Source organism: Populus euphratica, unplaced genomic scaffold (assembly GCF_000495115.2).
Source record: "Populus euphratica unplaced genomic scaffold, PopEup_1.0 scaffold149.1, whole genome shotgun sequence".
In the NCBI taxonomy this organism is placed as follows: Eukaryota; Viridiplantae; Streptophyta; class Magnoliopsida; order Malpighiales; family Salicaceae; genus Populus; species Populus euphratica.
Genome location: NW_011499946.1, coordinates 206,301 through 229,979, shown reverse-complemented (window position 1 = coordinate 229,979; position 23,679 = coordinate 206,301). Strand labels below are relative to the sequence as shown.

The 23,679-nt window shown below is 31.1% G+C and overlaps 2 protein-coding genes and 1 long non-coding RNA gene across 3 annotated transcripts; 1 reads left to right on the top strand and 2 right to left on the bottom strand.

Annotated features, from left to right (window-relative positions):
* Window positions 1–1,361: 1,361 nt before the first annotated feature.
* On the bottom strand, window positions 1,362–7,548 carry LOC105137553 (two-component response regulator ARR1). The gene is made up of 7 exons (XM_011043333.1): window positions 7,419–7,548; window positions 6,120–6,296; window positions 4,707–5,114; window positions 4,535–4,611; window positions 1,805–2,869; window positions 1,599–1,712; window positions 1,362–1,514 (listed from the first exon to the last, which is right to left on the bottom strand). Exons 1-7 carry the CDS (start codon window positions 7,546–7,548, stop codon window positions 1,362–1,364), a joined length of 2,124 nt encoding a protein of 707 aa, XP_011041635.1.
* Window positions 7,549–9,554: 2,006 nt separating this feature from the next.
* LOC105137552 (uncharacterized) lies at window positions 9,555–11,561 on the bottom strand. Its single transcript, XR_844615.1, has 3 exons — window positions 11,478–11,561; window positions 11,045–11,171; window positions 9,555–10,051 (listed from the first exon to the last, which is right to left on the bottom strand). It is a non-coding gene; the product is annotated as an uncharacterized LOC105137552 (long non-coding RNA).
* Window positions 11,562–13,731: 2,170 nt separating this feature from the next.
* On the top strand, window positions 13,732–14,983 carry LOC105137551 (ethylene-responsive transcription factor ERF027-like). Its single transcript, XM_011043332.1, has one exon. The coding sequence runs from the start codon at window positions 13,835–13,837 to the stop codon at window positions 14,585–14,587; it is 753 nt and encodes a 250-aa protein (XP_011041634.1). The 5' UTR covers window positions 13,732–13,834; the 3' UTR covers window positions 14,588–14,983.
* Window positions 14,984–23,679: the final 8,696 nt, after the last annotated feature.

The window sequence follows — 23,679 nt, the reverse complement described above, 5'->3', positions numbered from 1 at the left end:
TAAGGCGAGAAAATGCAATCTGAAGGACATCTCCTTCTCAAATACTTGCAAGCTGCACAACGACAAGAAATCATTCTCAAAATCTAAATAAAATCTAATGAAAAGAATTCAAAGATTCTCTAGATCTTTCTTGCTCTTGAAGAAGAAATCCAATTAAGATTTTCATTGTCGTATGTTAAATATAAGATAGCCATCATGTCTAGAGTTAAACTAGCCACAAAGATTTTTCAAACGGCTACATTTTTCGAAATTGAGGTTGAAGAAGGAAAGTTGATGAGAATGGAATTAGATTTTAAATTTTGGAGAGAATTAAGAATGGCGAGAGTGGACTTATGATCAAAGGCTCTGTTTCCTCTTCCATGCATGCTATCGCTTGCCAAGAAGATATAAAAGTCTAGCCATTCCTTTTTTATAAGAAATATAATTATGATTGAGAAGTCTTGGGTTATAGTTCAGGCTGCATAACATATATACTTTTTTTAAGTGAGAAAAAACAAATTGCTCGGTTGAGATAGAAATATTTATATATCTAAAAAATGTGCGTCTCTAGTCGGCCTTCCGTGGGCTTCTGGGAGTGTCTCCTTCATTTTTGCCCGCGATTGGACCAGCCAAGCACCCCCTTTACATGAACATGTAACTGTTGCCAGCCACGGATTATATATATATATATATATATATGTCACGGATTATATATATATATATGTAAGGTATTCAATAACTAGATAAAGGAGTTTAAAAACATTCATACCACACAGAATTCCAACAAGCACACTCGCTTATTCACTAGATATGAAAACAAACACTAGAAAGTAAACAAAGTCTTTGCATAGAAATTGCAACAACAATGGCGAAGTCACAGCCACACAGAATCAAACTAGAAATCCACTCATCTAAAACCAGATTATTTATAATTCTGACTTTGAAAAAAATATTTTTAAATATTTTTTTAAAAAAGAAAAATAGACACGAGAATAAGAGGGAGATTCTAAATATTTTTATTACTTTTAATGAGTTATAGATTTTGAATAATAGGATGTTATTGATTACTATAAGATTTCTCGATACTTGCATGGTTGCTAATCCACTGGGAGGGACTCATTTCCAAATAAAGATTCCAAGAAATCATCATCCCAAACCTGAAATATTCAAAATAAAAACTTATTAGGAGAGCCGTGAAGTTATATATGTGCCTGGATGCATGTTTTCGTATGTGCATGTGTTTATGTTTGTTGTTGTTGTTGTTGACATGCCTGATTCCCTGTTTGTTCATCGTCATCTGGATAAAGGCTACTGGGCTCAGAATCCATGAGGTCACCATTTTCTTTTTGCTGCAAAACATATATATGGATTTAAGTAAAAGGTTAATTGTTGGATATTGTAAATACTATTGAAAGTATTAGAGCAGGGATGTCGGTATGTCGTACACTTGCCTGATTAAAGTTAGGAAAATACCCGTCCATTGAACTGGTATTGCCTCCGAAGAAGGGATTCATAGCTTCTTCTCCACTTTGAACCTACACAAAATAGGAATGATCGATATATATAAGCCTTTCATAAGCATTTATCGTTCTACGTATATCATTAGGACATGTCCATACCTGGCTAGAAGGTTGTTCATTCCAAGGAGTATTGTCATCAATATGAAGTGAGTTAAGGAAGTCTGGATGCAAGAGGTCATGCAAGGGAGTGCTCACTTGATCAACACCTTGTGGCTGCATAAAAAGTAAGAATGAGTTGAAAATTTAATAAAATATTTTGTTGCTAAGAAACAAAGAAGGGATAAAAAACAAAGATCTTCGTATACCTGATAAGCAGTAAAATTGCTGGTAGGCTCCAAAAGCATATCGCTAAAATTTAGTTCACCTTGACCGTATTGTTGCTGCTGATTGTAATTTCCACCGAAGATAGGAGGACTATTGTTCATTAGGCCAAATGCAAAGTCATTTTGCCCTCCATTCCCAAGACCAAGTTGTTGTGGCGGTGGCCGTGGCCTTGGCGGCAGCATAGGAGCATTCCCTTGATAAGCACTAGTGAATAATGTTGGTGAGAATTGGTTTGCACTCTCAATACTAGCAGGAAAAGACCCTCTTTGAGCCAAATAGCTCGATGATGCAGCATTCATGTTGCCATTGTGAGTCCAATTCATCAAGCCACAATTACCAAAACCATTTGATAGCTCATCCTTGCTGACTTGCATTTGGCCTGCTCCAATGAGTTGTCCATCGGTATTCACTCGAATTCCAGCATAATTACTATTGGTATTCGAGGAATTGTTGTTGTTTCCAACATTCCCGACTCTTGACCTGTAGTTGGTAGCTTGAACTCCAATGGAACCAAATTTGTTATGTTCTGAGCTATCAAAACTCTGAAGATTTGATCTTCCTTGATTTTGTGGTTGGTATCTTTGCGTTGGGCTTTTGCCGCGGGTGAGGCCAATAGGGACACTTTCACGAGAGGGAGGGATTGTTCCTGTATTATTATTCGATTCCAAACCTGATCTTTTTTTATTGGCTTGATTGGCATTGCCAAATGTTAGCTGCTGAAACCCTGTTGGATTGCCACATGAACGAGACTGCTTGTATGGTGATTGAAGTGCGGAGTTGTTTGGAGCTTGCTTTTTTGGAGAGTGCAAGCTCCCAAAATTGGAACCACCATCAGGAGTTGGAATGGTATTCCCTCCAAAACCTGCTTGAACAGATGCTCTTAATACTTGTCGCTGTCTTGAAAATTGTGAATACTCTTGCTGGAAATTTTTGAGCATCAATGAGGGTTGGCTAGATGCAAAGTTTGACTTAAGAACCCGTCCTGACAAGTTCTTTGATGAACTGGTACCTCTTTCTGCAACCTTTTTTAGGAAGATACGATACTTCTGCGGAATGTGAGTATATTGCGTCAATGAACAAATTATTGCCATTGCATAAAATTATAATTAATTGATGATGATGTTGGTTCAATTTCGATTTATATATAGCTGATCATTCAAGAGGTATATATTGTTTAATCCTCGACGCTTACGCGATGTGACGTTTTAATTAACTAATTAATCAAGAAGTAAAACACTAGTAGAAAATTGAAAAACAACAACGAAATCGCCGGTGACAAACATTTCATCCCTAATTTCCAATAAAAATTGAGATGAAGAATTTTCATCAATAGTTTTTTACAGAAACAATGATGCTGCTTCATCAGTAATTACTAATAAAATTATCAATAAAATAAAAATAAATTAAAATTTTATTGATGATTTTAATTTTACGACAGACTCATCAAAAAATAAAAAAGAAGCAATAAAAAAAAGTTTAGAAACATTGTACAAACCTTGATTTTAATTTTTTTTTTATATATTTTGGATCGTTTTGATATGTTGATTTTAAAAATATTTTTTAAAAAATAAAAAAATTATTTTAATGCATTTCAGCATAATTTTTTTTTTAAAAAAAAACAACCACAACTATACTCCTAAATAAACACTAATAAATAGAGTAAGAAGTTTTAGAGTTGAAATAATATTTAGATTGTACCGATAAAATAAACGATGAAATATCTCATCAATAATTTAATTATTAATATAATGCCAACAAAATTTAAAAGCTGCATTTTATTTCTTTGGTGCTAATATTTTATCAATTTTTCCATTGATAACTTATAATGTTGACAGATAATAAACCCTTGAAAAAAAAAAATTAGTAATGTGTAGCAATGTGGTATTTACTTACCAATAGAATATCACATTGGTATTTTTCAATTTTCTAATGATAATGAATGGTATCCTAATTACAACATATATTGTACTTAGAAGTCTTATAGCTTAGTTAAATTAAAAAAACATTTCATCCCTAATTTCCGATAAAAATTGCGATGAAGAATTTTCATCAATAATTTTTTAGCTTCATCAGTAATTATTAATAAAATTATGGATAAAATAAAAAATAAAATAAAAATTAATTAAAAATCTGTTGACAATTTTAATTTTGCAACAGACTCATTAAAGAATAAGAAAAAGCCATAAAAAAAGTTTGAAAAAGCGGTACAAATTGTGATGTTAAAAAATTTATTTTTTTATGAAATATTATTTTTTATATGTTTTAGATCATTTTGATATACTAATTTTAAAAATATTTTTTAAAAATAAAAAAATTATTTTAATACATGCATAAAAAATTCTCATCAATAATTTAATTACTAATATAAGGCCAATAAAATTTAAAATCTATATTTTATTTTTTTGGTACTAATATTTTATCGATTTTTTCATTGATAAGTTATAATGTTGATAAATAATAAATCCCTGAAAAAAAAAATTAGTGATGTGTAGCAATGTGGTATTTACTTACCAATAGAATATCACATTGGTATTTTTCAATTTTCTAATGATAATGAACCGTATCCTAATTACAACATATATTGTACACAACTAGAATCTTAAATAAAATGACTAATATATAATTTAGAAGTCTTATAGCTTAGTTAAATTAATGGAGAAGCATGATTAAGGGTAAAACATGCAAAAATAGTACTCTAGATAAATACAAACCTGTAAGTGGCTGGCAACATTTTCTCTTGACAGCCCTGGCACGCTCATGAATTCAAGAATTCTTTTTGGAACAGCCTCTAAATAATTTTGAACATAGAAAGATCACCATCAAAAATCAATTTGGTAAGTAAAAAAAAAAAAAGGGGGGGGGCTTCAAGAAGATTTTGCTTACTGTCTAGCCCTATGTGGTTTATAGCTTGCAAAAACCGACTGTGAAGTGAACTTGTCCAGAGCACCTTAGGCCTTTTTGGGGCAAGCTGGCTATCTACTTCTTGATCTTCCTTTGTCCTCTTCCTGTTTTTATTTTTTCTATCTTTTTCATTGCATATTTTGTTATTGGTAGATTTTGCAGAATTCACTTCGTCAACAGATATTTTCTGATCAAATAATGTCGAAGACGATGATTCTTGACTGCCTCCTATTTCCTTTATTGAAAGGGAGCACTTACCTCTTTTAGTTGCAACTGCATATTGCCATACATTCTTGAGATCATCCTTGTTAATTGGTTTCACTATATAAAACGCAGCACCACCTTCTAAAGCTCTTAATATGACCTTTTCACTATCATCTGATGACATTACTGCAATAGAAGAAATTAAAAAAGCATCGATAAAAAAGAATATAGAAAACCTAGTGTCAAGATCCATAAAGTAAAGGAAACTCTATTTGAAAAGTGAGGAACTTTGCACTAAACAATTTGTGATTTATATGGTAACTAATGAGATGCAGGATGTTGTAAAAACCATACTTATAAGACTCAGCTCGGGATCTGAACTGGCCTCCAAAGCACCAATCATGATTTATTAGGTGAACTTTGATATCAAGTCAGCCTGAATTTATTTTAAAATGTCATCTCAATTCAAAAAAATATAATGACATTATTTTCTATAAGAATTAAAAAAAATCTTTAAAATTAAGCTGTAGCTAGATTTTATCTAGATTTAATTGAATCGATTAAATCATAAATTGATCCTTCAAATAATTCAAGTTTGATGAAGTTAATTTTAAAAATGGTATAAAAAATAACTTGGATCAAACTTAGAGTCATCAAATCAACTTACAATGCTAGGCTATGTTTGATAACTATTGTCAAAACACAATAATAAAAATAAAAGAATGAAAGAGAAAAGATATGTAGTTCAAATCATAATTATAAAACTTAATCCAAATAAAGCTCGAATCATAGATCAAAAAGGTCAGTTCAGATTGACCCTAAAAAACTTTTTTAAAAAAAATCAAAATGATGTCGTTGTGATTTTAAAAAAAAATTAATAGGTTAAAGATTGTGTTTTGACTAGATTTAACTTTGAGTTGATTTAGATAATATCTTAATATATTTTTCTTTTAATTTAGACTAGTTTAAATTTTAAATAAATATGTTAACACGTCAAGGTTTTATAATTATGGTTTAAATTCTTCATTGTTTGTTCTCATTGATACACTTTTATGAACAAAGTCTCAATCTTTTTAAACAATATTTTATATTATTACATTACAAATCTAACATTAATCCAAGTCAGGGTTAATGTCTATATATATATATTTTTTGGTGAGGTGGGGTGGGGGGGGGTAAAAATGCACTTACTAATCACAGGAAGCTTGAATTCTTCATCCACTTGGTGTTGTAGCTCCATGCCATTCATCTCAGGCATATGGAGGTCGGTGACAACCAAGTCAAATACACCCTTTTTCAGTCGAAGAGTTGATAGAGCATCAAATGGGTTCTTAACTGAGACAACGGTAAGTTCTAGCTTGCGATTTTCTGTCAATAAACAAGACAACATCATAAGAATAATTATAAATGATACTAGAAATGCTAAAGGTTTAAGAAAATAAAAAATTAAGGCTTGCATGCATTGAAAGAGATCAAATTATTTTAAGGGATAATTAAAGAGTTTAGTTTCATGCTTCAATTTAGAAGACAGGGGAAAGAAAAGGTTGAGTTTTTATTAAAAAAAATTATTATAAAACAAGGAAATCATGATTATTGACCTTATTTATTTATTTGGTGGGGGGGGGGGGATTAAGAAGGTTAAGGGTAAATTTTCACTTGTAGGATCTACAAAACAAGAGTAGAATGAGTATGACAACCATAACTACATATGTACTGTTTGAAATTTAATGGCCAAAAAACGATACATGCAAAGACAAATCGTCCAATTAGTAACATTTGTAGAAGTGTTGAATTTCATTAAAAATAATTTTGTAAGTGTTGAAAATATAAAATTAATTAATAATACAAGTATGAGAAAAATAAACAATAGAAGTATGAGATTTAACAGAAAACATGAGGAAATAATACAAGGGTAATAATAAAGAGTAAATAAATAAATAAAAATCAATGTCTTAGCTTCATTGAGTAGAAAAGGAAAGATCCATTACGAACAGAGGAGAAACATCGATTAAAAAAATTGACTATAAGAACTATGAATTTTGATTTGTTAATGATATAGAAAAAAAGATATAGATATTGGATCAAAAGATGACTTAAATGGAAAAGGATCCTTTGTATTGTAGAAGTTAAAAAAAAAATGCATATAAAGCCTTATTATATGATGATGGACATATGATATTAGCAAAAAAAAGAAGAAGAGAGATTTAATTCATTTAAAAAATAATAAATAAATAAATGAGATTGAGAAAAAAATAGGAGAAAATTAATTTAAGAACATTAAAAAAAACCTTAAATACAAAGGAAAAAAGTTGAATCCTTTGTTTATGTATTTACTGGGATAGAGAAAAACTTTATTGCTAAATTATAGATGACAATGGCATAAACTTCTTGGATTTAGTGAAGGAACCATTGATAGAGACCATAAGAACATTAATCCATAGAACGTGATTTTAGAAAGACTTGCTAAGCAATAAGATCTCCATCATATACCTTTGTAACTACATGTTTTCAGCATTGCTGAAACAATTGAAAGAGATGTAGAATCATCATCTACAACTAAGATTTTGATTTTTAAGAGGGGGGAATTTTGGATAATACTGGAAGATTGACTGGATGCCATTCTTTCACAAGCTATGCTGTGAATAAATCCAGGCCTGAGTGGGGGATTTTATAGCAGAGAGGAGCAAGTGCTTGCCTAAGGCATATATATAGTGGGGCGATTCTACAGAAAATCAATTTTTTTTCTCTTCAAATTTCATTCAATTTTAACTATATTTTTTAAAAAGACAAAAGAAGAAGTAGTTTTGATAGAGTGTAAAGATAAAGGGATGCATTAGCCCACTGAATTGAACCTAATTAATGTGAGAAATCTAGTGTAAAGAGAACATTTAATGCAATTTACCAAAAATAATATATTCTTATAAAAGAGTTCTTTCTCTAGAAGATCTCACAATCTTTCATTTATATTCTTCTTTTTTGGGTTTTTATTCCTATGTAAGGATTATGACAATATAAAAATTTCTAATTTCTTTTAATAATTTAATTAATTATCATTTTTTAATAATGAAAATAATTATAATTAGGACTAATTAGTTGCTAAGATTGAGAAATCAACCGGACTCAGTTATGGTGCCACCGACTTTTCTCAACCGTGTTCATTTGGAAATATAATTTTATGTTGTATAATAAGATATGCTTACATTTCATTTTAACCATTTTTAAAAATAACTACAGTAAATTCATGCTAAAATTGTAAAAGTTCACGCAAGATTCATAATTGTTTACATCGAATCATAATAAGTCAATTGAATGATTAACTCTCAATTCTATATAAATTTCTTATTCAAAAATCTTGCCTCGCCACTTGAATTATTGCATTCTAATTTAGAACACTTGAAGAACCATCATTACATGCAAAATTTCAAAATTAATTATACTATATATTTGTTAATAACAGGGTTGCATACTTAAACAATAAAATTACTTCAATAATAATAATAAGATTCTATATAAAATTTAAACAATAACAACTTATATCATTCAAACAAAAGATATAAATTGTTATTGAAAAGGGTGTTCACAATTAATACTAATTCGAACTTTATTACCAAACAATTATCTCCAATGTATTTTATCTCACTAAGAGATTTATTACTATCTATAATAAAATTAGATTCTTAAATAAATAATTGAAAAAAAATTCATAATTAAGTCCCAAAAAAAAAAAACAAAAACAAAATCGGAGCCATAGACGCTGTTGTCCTGAACTTAGCTCATATAAACAAGCTAGTCTGCTAGCCTTTATGCCGGATCAGTAATGAGAAAACCACAGCCGAATGTTTAGAATTATCAAACTCACCTATATTAAGGAGACAATCCATGGGCTTTAGGAGGACGGATTTGTTGGCCTAATTAAGCTCAAGCTTATATCTATTTGTTTTAGACGAGTTAAAATTAATAATTGAATGAGTTGGTCCATATGGAACTCAACAATATTGTATCCATCCATATATATTAGAAACAGATTGATTATTGATTAGATCTCAAGTTAACTATATGAATATATTGATGTGTTAAATATAATGATTTCATTATTATAAATACAATTATTTTATTAACATCAAAATAATTTCTATAAATATAAGCTACAAAACGCAATCTTCTCATTATACTAAAATGATTATTTTTTTTATTTTTAAAGATTTTTTTTATGTATTTATTTAGAGGTTCTATGTGAACTTTACCCAACTTTCTCATGGTGGTTCTCTATTTTGGCCTTTTCTTATTTGATTTTACCTCCATTTTATGATTTTTAAACAATTAGATTAATGATAATTATTATAAACTTATAAATTCTTTATTCATAATAATTATAAACTAAAGAGTCATGATCTAAAGCTTCAATCCTGGGTTCTTGAAATCAAGAAATCATACCCCATTTTATCTAATTAGAATTCTCCCCATCAAAATTAATTTTTTAAGCATGAAGTCTTCCAATCAAAATCAAATTAATTCAGTATTAAAAAAATTTGAACATCTTATATTAAAAGGAGTTATATGAATAATCGAATTGCATAATTAATAAGGATAATCCTATATTAAAAGGAGTTATTTGAATAGTCGAATTGCATAATTAATAAGGATAATCCCTATAAGCCATAACAATCCCTTTATTTGTTCATACAATCGCCACAGCAGAATACCACTGACAGGATCTCTAACAAGACCAGCAACAAAGACATTAGACCCATCACCACCTGAGCTCCTTCTTGCGAGGTCTTGAAACCGCCGGTTTCTCTGATCTTATATTAATGCATATATTACACCATTGGTTTGTCCTTTTCCTATCACCCCCACCTCTCTTTCGCTGATGTTCACAGCTTTGCTCCGTTTTAGAGACCATGCAAGATCTTAAACAAACACCGAAATATCACTGGTAAGAAGGCTAAAATCATGATGGCTGCAATGGAAATTCAGAAATAACGTTTTCTCGTATATATGTTATGCATGAAATTGAAGCCTGATATCAGGAACTTCTGGGTTGTTTTCGGATGAAAAATGCTTTCAGTGTCTCGTTCGTGCATAAGAGGCTGCAGGGGTGATGGATATGAAAAACTGGGCTACTAGCTCGTAGAGCTGAAAGGTTCCATCATCTCTGCTTGATATGCCTGCAATGAAGAATAGAAACAGGAAAGTGATACTGTGGGTGATAATTTGTATGGAAGTGATTACGTTTTCGGAATGAGGCGAGGCTTGGATTTCACAGACACATTACATTTTGAACAATGGGAGGGGGAGGCAATATTAGCTACTCTAAGAAAGGAGAAAATTATCAAGGAAATTGGAAATGTAATGGCATACTGCTGCAAATGCCTGAAAGCCAGGCTTCAGGCTCCTGGTTATTGGGCAACAAGAACAGGCGCTACCCTAGAGGCAGAACCCAATTCAAGAAACTCTTGTGGTAGATCATTTAGATTTCAATTGCTCATGTATCATAAGAACACAATCTGAACAGGAATTTCAGCATATATGGGGAAGTATAGACTGATCTTAGTAAGAGAAATATCCTCGAAATTGTTCTTAGATATATGAGATGATGAGGTAATTCTGCGAACAACTGCAGTCACTAAACTGATCTTCTCATTCCATTTTAGAGAATTCCAAGCCCATTCAAGCTGCGATAACGAAAAAACAAAATAAAGAAAAAAACAATTTGTTTGTCTATATAACACATTACATACAAGCTGATGTTCCTTTAAACAAAGGCCACAAGGATCAATCTCTCAAATCGAAATGTGCATACGGTTAATTCAACTGGCCTGTCCCCCAAGACTATTTGAGCACCGATTTCATCAGCCACTTTTCGAGCAGCGCGAAACTGCAATTCTTAAGGAACTTCAAAATTTGAGATTCAACAGATTTCCAGTGTTCTGCAAGTAGTCAATCGACTACCTCATTGCCGAAAGGCCGGTTGACATGAGAAGAGATTTCTAATGAGAAAAGGGTTAAATGTAGACACAATGCTAAAGCTGTTTGGCCTCCTGAAATGGACATAACATTAAGTAATTTAACTTCACAAGCAAACAATATAAACCAAACAATTTCTTAGCTCTTACCCAAGACTATGCTACAGCTGAAAGCTCTGAAAAACCCAGTTCCACTCAGAGAGCACACCTGATCTTCATTGCTTGCTAACCTCACCTTCATTGGAAGCATACATGATTCCAGTTCTGCAAGTGGATTCTGAAATAAGTAAAGTTACAATGTTAATTGAGGACAAATTAACCCATCAAAAACATTGCTATCAAAATATCGAAAGAAAAAAGGAAAGAAAAACTTTCCAGCTTCTACATAGCTCAGCTACTACATTATCAGGCTTAATACCCAGCAACCATATTCCTTCTGGCTCAACAAACACAGTCCTCCAGGCAAGTACAGGACCAAAACGTTTCTTCTCAATCAACACTAAGGTGCCTTCATTAGCCAAGTCAAGCAATTCCGGTGTAGGTTCTTGCAATTGTTGCTCTAGATTCTTGCAAAATCTCTTACCTGAAATCAAAGTCTGTTGGTTGAGGTTCGATTGAAACTTCCAAGGGTTTGGTGGGTTTCGTTGCGAGGATATTTGGGTTCTTAGAGAGGTTAGGGAATGGAAATTCTAGCAGAGTTTCCATGGATGCGGACCTGTTCCGAATTAAAAAAAAAATACAAATAATAGTTAATTCGTTTAAATTTAATTAGATTTGGTTGACTAGTTAAAATTTGGTTTGTTTTATTTTAAAGTTTAAAAATAAAATGATATCATTTTGAATTCATGAATTAACCTGTATAATCAATTACCCGGGCTTAGACCAGGCTTTGTTTTCAATAACTTTGGATTTGAGTTTTCATGGATTTAAAATATGGTTTGTTGAGATTCTATTTACGCTCGAACTCAAATTGGTTTTCAAATTATCCCAAATTTAATCATATACAAACTCTTGGTACTAAAAGTTTGGATTTTAATTTCTTGGGGACCCAATTTGTTGGTTCTGACTAGGCATTCTGATTTGACCAGATAGTGCATCCTCAATTAAACGGCCTTGATATGAAAAAAGCCGTCTTTGGCAACTTTGAGATTAAGAAAATAATATATATATATATATATATATATATAGCAGACCAGCACCAGAAAGAACTTTGCTTTATAAAAGTAGTATAAATAATAATAATAATAATAATAATAATAATAATAATAAATGTTGAGAAAATCTCTATAGTTTGACTTCATTTCAAGAATTTTCTAAAAAAAGAACGAACTTAGCTCAAATCCTAATCTAGTCGGCATGACCACTCCCTTTTTGGGTTAACCGTCTACACCTAATTTTATCTCCTTTTCAATTGTCATCCCCCTATTTTTAACTATGTGCTAATGTGGTCCTTGCAACAAATGCTCAAGAAATTTGTGCTGGATCATACCTCATTTGCTTTATTAACAAAATTTTCAATGTTCTTTGGTTTTTTTTCTTTTTTCCATAAATCATATAATAGAAGGTACCATCAAATTAATTTGCATATTAATTGAGACAAAGTCTTTTTTGGACAACCTTAAATAAATTCCTCTTTGACACTGGCTGGCTCTGGTGTTTAAATCTAGGAGGTAAAAGAAGAGGGTATACCTCTTTAACCACGAAGTCAATCCTCTGAAATCACAAAAATAAAGAGTTGAGAGATAATATTAGAGAGAGAAATAGTTAAAGGATCCAATAAAAACAAAATAGAGAGTTGGGGGACCAGATACACCACTAACCTCTCATCTTCATGTTTAAATAAACCTCTTTTAGACGAGCATCTTTCCAAGGATGTTCTGTGGCTGGGCCACATCACTAGAGGAGCAGTAGAATGATTTTAGAACTTCCCCTTCATCTTATCTTCTGTTGGCTGTCCTAACTTTTTGAGACATTGTAGTGTAATTTGTGTACATTTTCTTCCATCCACGAGACCTCTTCAAGCCTAGCTTGTTCACATTATCAGGGGATTTAGATTCCTTTTGTTTTTATTTCTGTGATGAGATGTGGTACGATTTTCATTTTATTATTATTATTATAAATTTAAAATATTTATTAATCAGTACATACCATAATAATTTTACTCTCTTAGAATCTTAATTATGAAAAAGCTATTATTTATATTTTTAAAATATTTTTTTTTCAAATGACAATCACAAAACTATTATAGTGCCAAAAAAACACTAAATTATGGTGAGGAAAGGCCTTAAGACGATGACTTCTTTACATTTTCTGGGAATGAAAAAACATTTTTATTTGTTTTTTTAATTTTTGATGGGTCACCAAATTAACTACTATGAAGAAAGAGTCATCAAATAAACCACCACTACCGCCATAAATCACAGGGTGATTATATGTAGATGTACACTGTGGTCCATATCAGTACTAAGGACAAACGATCAATAAAGAATCTAGGTCCTACTGGTTTCAAAATCACAGCGATTTTAAATAGTTCTGCCACAGGACTGGGACATCATGCCTACCAAGAAAATAAATGAAAACACAGGGCTAGGGCTTAGTGAGCCGATGTGGGGTGGTTCTTCTTAGGATGTGTCTAGGTCGATGAAGACCAGGCAAGTCCCAGCTAACCAGCTACAGAACACAAATAGCTTTGCCAAGTTTTTGCGCAAGAGACGAAATATAATGATTAATTATCGAAATTACAACACAAGTTTTTTTTTTTTTTTTTTTGGTCTTAGAGAGGCCCGCGAATCCCCCACGCTTTAGTTTAGCCCATTGTTTCATCTATACTTGTATAGTAAGCTCCCGTCAAACTTATAAACAAAAATCTCTTTCATTCTCTTATATGTCAAGAACCTTAGTGCCATTTTTCCATATAGACACATCCCTTTCATTATATATATGGCCAATCCCAAGCCCCAAGCTGACCAATTACCACCACTGCACTCTCCAATCCTGATCCCGTCTCCGAACAGATCTTCAGGTCAGCCCTTTAGTTCAAGGCATGATGAACATTCACCGAGGCTTATTCGATTGCCCATTGGGATTTCGAGTCAGCCCATGAGTGGAAGGCATGGTGACCAATCACCAAGGCGCCCTATTAGATCACTGGGTGGTTCATCGGCTCAGCCCGCAAGCGGAAGACACCCGAGTTTTAAAGGTGTTAGGTTACGGAGTGGGAAATGGGTATCCGAGATCCGGGAACCACGTAAAACTACGCGTGTATGGCTCGGTACATATCCAACTCCTGAGATGGCAGCCACCGCCTATGATGTGGCTGCTCTAGCACTTAAAGGCACCAACACACCACTGAATTTCCCGGAATCAATCCTTTCCTATCCAATCCCAGCCTCAGCATCCCCTAGTGATATAAGAGCTGCAGCTGCTAGTGCAGCATCAGCCAGGTCACCCAAGCTTGAAAGTGGGCCAAACCCTGAAATGGGCCAGCCTGAAACAGAAAGCTCGTCATCTATTATCACTACTGATGTTCAATCAGGACAGGAAATTTTCGACGAGGAAGAATTTTTAAACATGCCCAATTTGCTCGTTGACATGGCAGGAGGAATGCTAGTAAGCCCACCAAGAATAAACACGCTATCTTCTGATGATTCACCAGGGAGTTCCGATGCTGAAAGCCTATGGTCCTACCCCTAAAGCAGACCCAACAAGCCTCATTTCTCCATGGAGAACTTGCTTCTTGGTTTTGGTCAAAGGGAGAGGTTCTGGTCCCATGATGTAACAAAAGGTTGGCTTTTATTAAAGATTTTTCTATGGGGTAATGGGCAATGGAGTGTTGTGTAGATAAAGGTAAAACTGGTAGGTGAATCGATTTTGCTGCCATATTTGTCAGTTGTATATATTTAAATGTGTCAGCTAGAGCCAGAGTACGTCTCTCCTTCCATCTGAATGTTTTTCTGATAGACTTTTGAGAGAGACTTCCCTTGTAGTTTCCTCCGACGATTATATATATTTTGTCCCTCTCTTGATACAGTATATGATATTTTATGGTACGGGAAGCCTCTCCTCCTGCCATGTTTTTGGGCACCTGTTCCTCTCTCTCTCTCTCTAGTCTATACCCTTTGGTTTGCATTCCACAAAGCATGCCTAACAGCTCTACTATTGAGATTAGTCTATACCCTTTGGCTTGCATTTCACGAAGCATGCCTAGCAGTGCTAATATTGAGATTGATTTTGAGTGAGGTTGTAATTGTTTTTTAAATTAATTTTTATTAAAATAATATATTTTTTATTTTTTTAAAATTATTTTTATATTAGTTTATTAAAATGATCTAAAAATATTAATTTAAAATAACAAATAAAAATATTTAAATACTTTTTAAAATACTTTGAGAGGCAAATATGTATTATAACCAAACAAATGGGAGATAGTGAAGGTATTAGAAGAATGGGGGGCAAAAGAAAACATCGTCAATGTTGTTGCAATAGAGTGAAAAATACACGTTAAACCTACTCTATACTTTTTGCTTTTTATAGCCCTACCCATAGTTGTAAAATGTAACCTAGAGCAAGCCCGGGTCAGGACCCGGGTTTAACAAAAAAAAGAAGAAGAAGAAGATATTCTTAAAGAACCAAAATGACTAATAAAAAAATTGAAAAAATAATAGATTAATTCAGGTCTAAGTTAACTGAATTAGCAGTCAACCAGAGCATTTGACGAGATGAACCGAGTTTTTTATTTTTATATTTCTTTTTGTCAATTAGCTCCTGAGTCACTGGGCCTACCCGCAGCTATGCCCTACCCTCCTTCTCCAATTCTATGTAGTTCAAGAGGTAATAATTTTGAATTTATATTTCTAACAGGGAGGTGTGTGTGAAAAGAAAAATTAAAATTAAAAGTTCATGTCTGGAGGACCCACATGACTAAAGGTGCAAGATATTTATATTAATCAATGATTAAAGCATTCTGGCTTGACAGTCAAGGTCTCTGACCTGAACATTAGCAAATCATGACGAAAGAATGTATTTGTGGAAAGTCCATATGGATCTGCGGTTTATTTATTTGATTCACCTGCACGACCTTTTACTAGCTGCTTCGCATGTTTGAGATATTTTATGTCTTTAAGTGCTTTTTTAAATTATTTCTGGTTTAGAAAAATAATAAATTAATTTTTTATGTAATCTTAATGAATTAATGTTAAAAATATTTTAAAAAAATTTTGAGTGAATTTATTTTGAAAAGTATCTCATCCTATAATCTCAAACATCTTTTTTTCGCCCGCCGGTTATGGTATTGAAGGCAATTAAAAAAACAACTAAATGCATGCGGTTAATTTAATTGTTCATAGTGAACTATGTTAATGTATTTATTGAATCATTTAATAACATTTTTGTTCTGTAACTTAATGAGTTAATGCGTCTCTCTAGTTAGCCAAAGGTTACGGGTTATAGCTATACTTGGAACAATATTATATTTTATGCGACAACAAACCTGTCATTTGTATTTTTTTTTATTAAAAAAACCCTAATAAAAAGAAAAAATATTGGCCGAGATGAGAATGGTTGTCTTACGCCCATGCTCTAGGGCTTTGTTATACCAAGACTAGTTGTGCTTCATCATCGAAGCCCATGTATTTGGGATCTTTTTTTATTAGTTCTGTAGGTTTTTTTTTTTTCTTTTAATGTTGAATTTCTCATTGAATCTTATCATTTAAAATTAAATTAATTATAAATCAAATTTTATATTTTTTATCAAATAATAAAATATAAAAAATAAACTTAATCTTATGGAGTTCATAACCTGGAATATATGTTTAATAAGTTAACTAGGGTTAAATTGAATTGTTTTATTTTTTTTTCTTTGATTTTTTTCTTTAGACCTATCCAATCAATAAAGTTACATCGAGGCAACTTTTACATGATTTGATTTAAAATTCGAGGTATAAAGCATTGAGTAAACTTTTTGTTAAAATCTTTCTAGTCCCAAAACTTTTTATTGACAAGAAAGTTGATCATTTATAGTTTGATAATGTCCAAAAAAATCAAAATAACTTAAAATTAAGATTTATATGTTTGATAATTAATTAATTTTTTGAATCTAGCAATTTGATTCATTCTTTCAGCCAAGGTAGTTGGTAGTTGGTGCTTGGAAAGCCACTATAAATGGTGATTGATACTTATAAAATGTCCTTTTTTTTATAGATCCGAAAACTCTCATATACTTAAGTAAGTATATTTTTATAGAAAGAAAGTGAAATAATATTTTAAAAAGATAAACTTTGAAAATATATAATGTTAAAAATACTAAAATAAAAAAATTATGAACCTGAAGTTTGAAGGATTTATAGGGTATTTATGATCTATAAGTCTTGTCCTTTTATACAAAAAATGGACTAGAGTGTCATTTTAACTTTATAATAGTTAATAAGAAATCATATGATAGGTCATTAGGAGATTTTTATACATTTATAGCTATAAGAAGAGTATGATACAAAACGTAATTAAGCCCATGGAGACTGGATTCTTCCCCTAGGTTGGACCTAAGTAGATCCTTCCTTTGATTGAGCCTAAGAGAAGTGGATCCTTCCCTTCACTAAGCCCAAGAGAGGTGAGCATTTCCCTTGGTCATTCCTAAAAGAGCTCGGTTTTTTTTTTGGTCATGCCCAGAGGAGTTGGGCTCGTCCTTTAGCTAAACCCAACTATATTGGGTTTAACAACTTTCTGAACTTATGTTGCTTTAGACTCAATACATGATTGAATCCAAGTTTATCGAGTCATTTTCTCGGCCATGTCCAAAGGAGTTGGGTCATTCATTTATCCGTGCTCAAGAGAGATGGTCATTCCCTTAACTAGATATAAGAGACAAGAGTCTTTTCTTTGGTCGTGCTCAAGGGAGATGACGCCATTTTTTTAATCATGTCCAAATAACAAGAGTTATTCCCTTGATTGAGTTTAAGGAAGAAGGGTCATTTCCTTAGTTGTGCCAAAAAAAAATGGCATCATTCCCTTAATCGTGCTCAAGAGAGATGGCATTATTTCCTTAACGTGCCAAAAAAAAAATGAGTCATTCCCTTGACTAAGTCCAGAAGAGAATGGATCCTCAAAAGTTTTAGACCTATTAAATTATTTATGTTTATCAAAATTAAATTATCAATTTTTTTATTTTTATTTATTCAAATAATAATTCAAGTTCCTACTTATTGAGAATTCATATATATCCTACAATAACAAACAAAAGATAAATAATCATGAAATATAGTAAATTTATATTATTAGCTATATTAAAGAGAAGAAATTTCATTATGACTAAAACTAATACAACTTTGAAAAAATTTTAAATGCTTCGAATCCTTGAATTACACAATGAATTACTCTTTCTATATTTTTCAAAACACATTCACACTATATAAAAAATAGTCTTAAAGCTAGAGGTGAGTAAAAATATTAAAAAACTGATTAAATTAAGAAAATAAAAAAATTAACTAAAAAAACTGATTATAAAAAACCAATTAGAATTTTAAAAAACCAACCGGTTCAGTTTTATAATTATGAAACCAAAAAAACCGAGCCAAACTAAATTAAACTTTAATCGAAAAAACCAAGTCAAATAAAAAAAATCAGAACCGATTGGTTTGAATAGGTTTTGATTTTTTTTTTAAAAACCATTTTGGTTATTTTTTGGATAAAAATTGAACCGAACAAAAAATAATTACATCCTACTTAAAACAAATATTTTTGTTTTTTGTTTTTGCCTATTTCTTTCCTTTTATGTTTGTATTCAATAACTTTAATTTTTAATATTTATAGGGATGTAATGGGATTCTACATATAATACAATTAAAAAATTTATTTTATTATAATTATTGAGCTTATTGAAATGAATTTTAATTTTAAAAAATCTATGTACCTTGCCCTCCAAGCTAGAATTTCTAGGTCTGCACCTCGATCTACACATGGATAGACCTAAACAACTACGATTCTGAATCGGAAACCCAAAAATTGGACACTTGGAAAATCGTGCTTGCAGGTTACCCATTCAACTCTTTGCTTAGCCCGGGCTCCTAGCAAATAGAAAAGAACAAATTGATTCATATTACTAAACTCATGTAATTAAAATTATTCAAGTCAATACCAAATTTATGTTTTTAATTCTGTATTTGATATGGGTTTTCAAAACATGTAGAGAGTTGGATGAATTGGAGACGTTTTAAAGGTATAAGAAAGTGAATAAAGGAGAAGATGGTGTGCTCCCCTCCCTTTTTAATTTCAAAGTTCAAACCTCACATCAAATCAGGAGAAAAATCTCAAGAATCTCATAATCCTCTCTTAAATATATAGTCTTTGACACCAGATCAAAGGAATTAACTTAATCTCGATACATGAAAACTAATTACCCTATAAATATCCTGAATTATAAAATAAAATAAAAATAAAAAGAAATATAAAATTGAAACAGGAGAATCTGTATAAAGATAAGAGACTGTGTATAGTCATTATACGATTCAGCAATTTTTTCTGCGTCGGTGTATATTTACTTACCAGACACTCTTCCATGTTCGGTTTTGAACTCGTCCTTCATAAGACCATTACAAATCAATCTTGTAATACCTATCACAAGTTCGAACTGGTTCCAGCTACTGAAAGAGCTTCCACCGAGGGAGGAGAAATTATCGTAGTCGACAAAGAAAATGGTTCCCGTGAAGGTATGATCACTCCTCCTACTTCACTGGACGACAAAAAAAAAATGTAGGTGGGAAAATTAAGTGGGATTAATCCTCTAAAGATTCGAGTTAAAGGGCTGGTTTTTAAGTTATTTAACAAACTAATTGTTGTCTAAATTAATTACATTCGTGAAGAATTTTTTTAACTGTCGTTGTAGTTTGCTAGCTAGGAGACTATGACACTTAAACTAACCATGCCCATGTATACTATGATCTATCATTATGTCGGGTATTTCCACCTTTTAATTAACACCATATATATAAAAAAAAAATAGTGGTCAATAACACAGGTCAAATTGAGAAAGCTTTGGTAAAATAATATGGTTTGTTAATTTTGTGCTTAAAAATAGCAACTTCTAAATAAATTATTAAAATGAGTTGATATAAGTTTTTTTCTCAAAAAAAGAGAGACAAAAAAAAATTAAAAAACTCATAAAACTATAATTATAATATTATAAATATTTTAAAAAAAATTTCAACAAAACAAATCTAACAAAACTAATAAAAATCATCATTAAAGTCACACATTAAATAAAATCAAGTGAGTAGTTAGGAAATGTAATTCAATTGGTCAGTTTTTAAATTTATTTTTTAAAAATTACTAATTTAAATATTATAAATTTCAAGGTTATTAAAACTTTATATGATTATTTATTTTAAAGCTTATAAAATTAATTTAAAATACATATAAACAGTGGGAAACAGCATATTAATAATAAAAAAAAAAACAAATAAGTCGCTCATCATGCGCGTTTCATTACTGTTATCGTTGATGATATACTTTAATATAATAGCGTTGGATTTATCTACCATAATACTGTAATGAAAGTCTTGATATGCTCGCAGGTATCTTTCTTCTTGGTTCATATCTTTCACTTTCCTTTGACAGAGTGTTATCAAGGAATCATTTCCTTTGACAGATACAAATAGTACAGTCTCAAATTCGACACTGACGTCCAAGGTTGAGTGATTTCTGGCCCTGCTTAGCAGTTCATCAGCTGGGCTAGCAAACAAAATAGCGATTCAGAGGGCTCGCAATTCTTTTCTGGGTCGATGGAAACAGGTTCAACAGTCGACGTATGTGTTGTAGCTTTGTAATCCACAGAAAAGGGCTGCATGAAAACAAGGTCCCAAGGCCAAGATTTCAAAAAGAGTGGCAGGAGGACGAGCTGATCTCTATGGGGTCCTTTTCGATTTGCATGTCACGCCATTGCTTTTTCCACCTTCACTCCCACTTGAAATGTGAACATTCAGCTCCAGCGAGAGAGGAAACACGTCTAATAAATTTGCACTGATATTAACCCTGGTTGGTCGTTAAGTTGGTCCTAGAATAGAGGGTAAGTTGGTTCTCGACTTGAAGAAGGGTATCTGAAAGAGTATAACAAAAGTTTGTTTATTTAAAAATATATTAAAATAATTTATTTTATTAAAAATATTTTTAATATGACAATCTAAAAATATTTAAAATTTTAATTTTCTTAAAAAATCAAAAAAACACTAAATTAAAAAGAGAATAAACTTAAAAAAACCAAAAAAAACACTAAATTAAAAAGAGAATAAAATTGAATGGCCAATTTTATAAAAAAAAAAAATAAGATGGTTTATTGTTTACATGAACAATTTCTTCATCTACATCAATCAAGCCAATTTTTTTAATGATTTCTAACATGATAAATAATTTGAAATTAAATTTATTGATCTATTTCTATCTCATGATTATTTTAGTTTAGTGTTTAGTCATTGTAAATAATTTTTTATGTATTTATTGTCATGTATAATTAGTGATTTATTTAATGAAAGGTATGGATCAAATCTTTAATTTATTGTTAGGATTTCTTGCGTAAAAAATAATATTAAAAAGGCATACATGATTATTTTTTCATGTTAAAAAATTATTCAATCCGAAGCGAAATAAGACAAAGATAAAGTAGAATAAATTTATAAAGTACCCAATCAAAACAATCTCTTCAAATCCAAAATTGATGGGCCCCATTCTCTATCTCTCTCTCTCTCTCTTTCTCGGTGTTTGGATACCGAGAAAGTGCGGGGACAGGACAGGGAAACAAAAAGCAAAAGGTGGCCCTTCCCTTGAAACGGAAAGTCCGTACGAACGCACCGAGGCAACAGATGGGATCGCCGTGCTCTCTTTCCCTTGTAAAATTGACATCACGAAAATAATTCATGGTGCTCGTTGAACGGATGCGTGGAGCACTTTGATCAACTGTGAGGTCAAAACGCTCACAACCACGCAATAATTTCCCAGATATTTTACATCATTGTATACAATAGATATCATATTTTATATTTTAATTAACATGTTATTATATCTAAGCTTTTTTGTTTTTTCAACGCAAAAATAGGATGTAGACATTCTTCTTGTTTTTTTTTTTTTACCATAAAAATATCTTAGCTACAATCTTACATGTACATTTAATAAAAATATATTGAGAATTATTTATGATAGTGAATTATAATCAATTTATTAATTCTTAATAAAGATTGAATCATAAATATATGAGATAAAAATGTTATTTATGCTAACTAATAAAATATTTTTAAATACACGATACCATGTTATAAAACCATCAAATTAATATTTTTACTTTTTATTTAGTATTGTGTTTCCATTTATATTTGTGCGTGTTTTCAAAATTCATTTACCTTGAAATAAAATTAAATTGATATTTTTTTAGTATTTTTTAATAATCTTGATGACTGATATTTAAAATAAAAAATATTTAATATATTTTTAAAAAACTAGCACAAAATAAAAAGTTACAATAAACATCACGATAAGTCAAAAAAAAAAAAAAGGAGAGAAAAAGCTATTTAACTGGGTTGAGGAAATCAACCTTAAAATAATATTTATTTTAACTTTTTTAAAGTTATGGATAGTAAAGGATGATAAGTACAGTTCATCGCTAAAAAGGGAAGATCATGACAAGAAAAGGGTTCCACGAGGAAATAGCTATTAGTAGCAAGTTACCTGATGGATTCCACCAACCACAATCAATATCCTAATAAATATTCCTCTCCTCACCTAAACAAAATATCTTCGGATTAGATCAATGTTGCGGCAGTCCATACGTGTAGTTCACCTAATTCAGCTAAATATCTTAGGATTACAAATACTATATATATATTATATATTATTTTTAAAGTGTTTTTATTTAAAAATATATTAAAATAATATACCTTTTATTTTAAAAAAATTATTTTTAATACCAACAAATCAAAACAATTTAAAAACATAAAAAAATTAAATTAAAAAAAAAACTCTAGCAAAAACATATTTAGCCATCGTGGCTGACATCACGAAGAAAAAGAGGTTATATCTCTACCTTTGTCTTAAAATCAACGACAACCCACTTTGACCCTCTATCGCAGCCACTTGTTGTTTGGATAGCGAGAAAATGTGAGAAAAAGACAGGAAAACAAAAAAGGAAAAGATTCCTCCTTCCCTTACCACCTAAAATCTGTGCGAACGCAGTGATGCAACAGATGGGATAGACACGGCCAAAAGTTTCCTCGCTAACTCCCCATCTCCATATTGCTAGGCTGAAACACAAGAATAATTCATGGTGCTCATTGGATGGAAGCGTGGAATACTTTAATCAATCTGTGAGGTCAATATATTCACAACAATTCAATATTCTTTCACTATTGTCCATGATAGATATCGCGTCTTATGTCTTAATTATCTTATAATTACATATAATTTATTTTGATTCTTATTTATAAAAAATGGATTGTTGCTATTTAGTTGGTTTAATGTCGAGAAATTAATTCTATACTGTTTAAAAAATAACCAATATCATACTAATAATCACTCTTAAGGATCTAATTTGAAGAAAAATATTAATCTAAATATAGGAAGAAAATAACAATTTTTTATCGCTAAAATTTAGTAGGTCATGAATTTTCTTCTTCTTTTTTTTTATAAAATATCATTAGTTATTTTAAGGGCACCATATATTTTTTTTCCAAGATCCAATAACATCATAATAAAACATTATTTAATTGGATTGCGAAAATAAACTTAAAAATAATATATATTTGGCATTTCTT

Bases quoted from the DNA above. Each gene is read 5' to 3' on its own strand.
- LOC105137551 (XM_011043332.1), top strand. From the start codon at position 13,835: ATGGCCAATCCCAAGCCCCAAGCTGACCAATTACCACCACTGCACTCT.
- LOC105137553 (XM_011043333.1), bottom strand. From the start codon at position 7,548: ATGGCATCCAGTCAATCTTCCAGTATTATCCAAAATTCCCCCCTCTTA. The intron at 6,297-7,418 runs GTATATGATGGA...GTTTATTGACAG, and splicing joins GAAAACATGTAGTTACAAAG to AAAATCGCAAGCTAGAACTT. The intron at 1,713-1,804 runs GTATACGAAGAT...CTTTTTATGCAG, and splicing joins GCAATTTTACTGCTTATCAG to CCACAAGGTGTTGATCAAGT.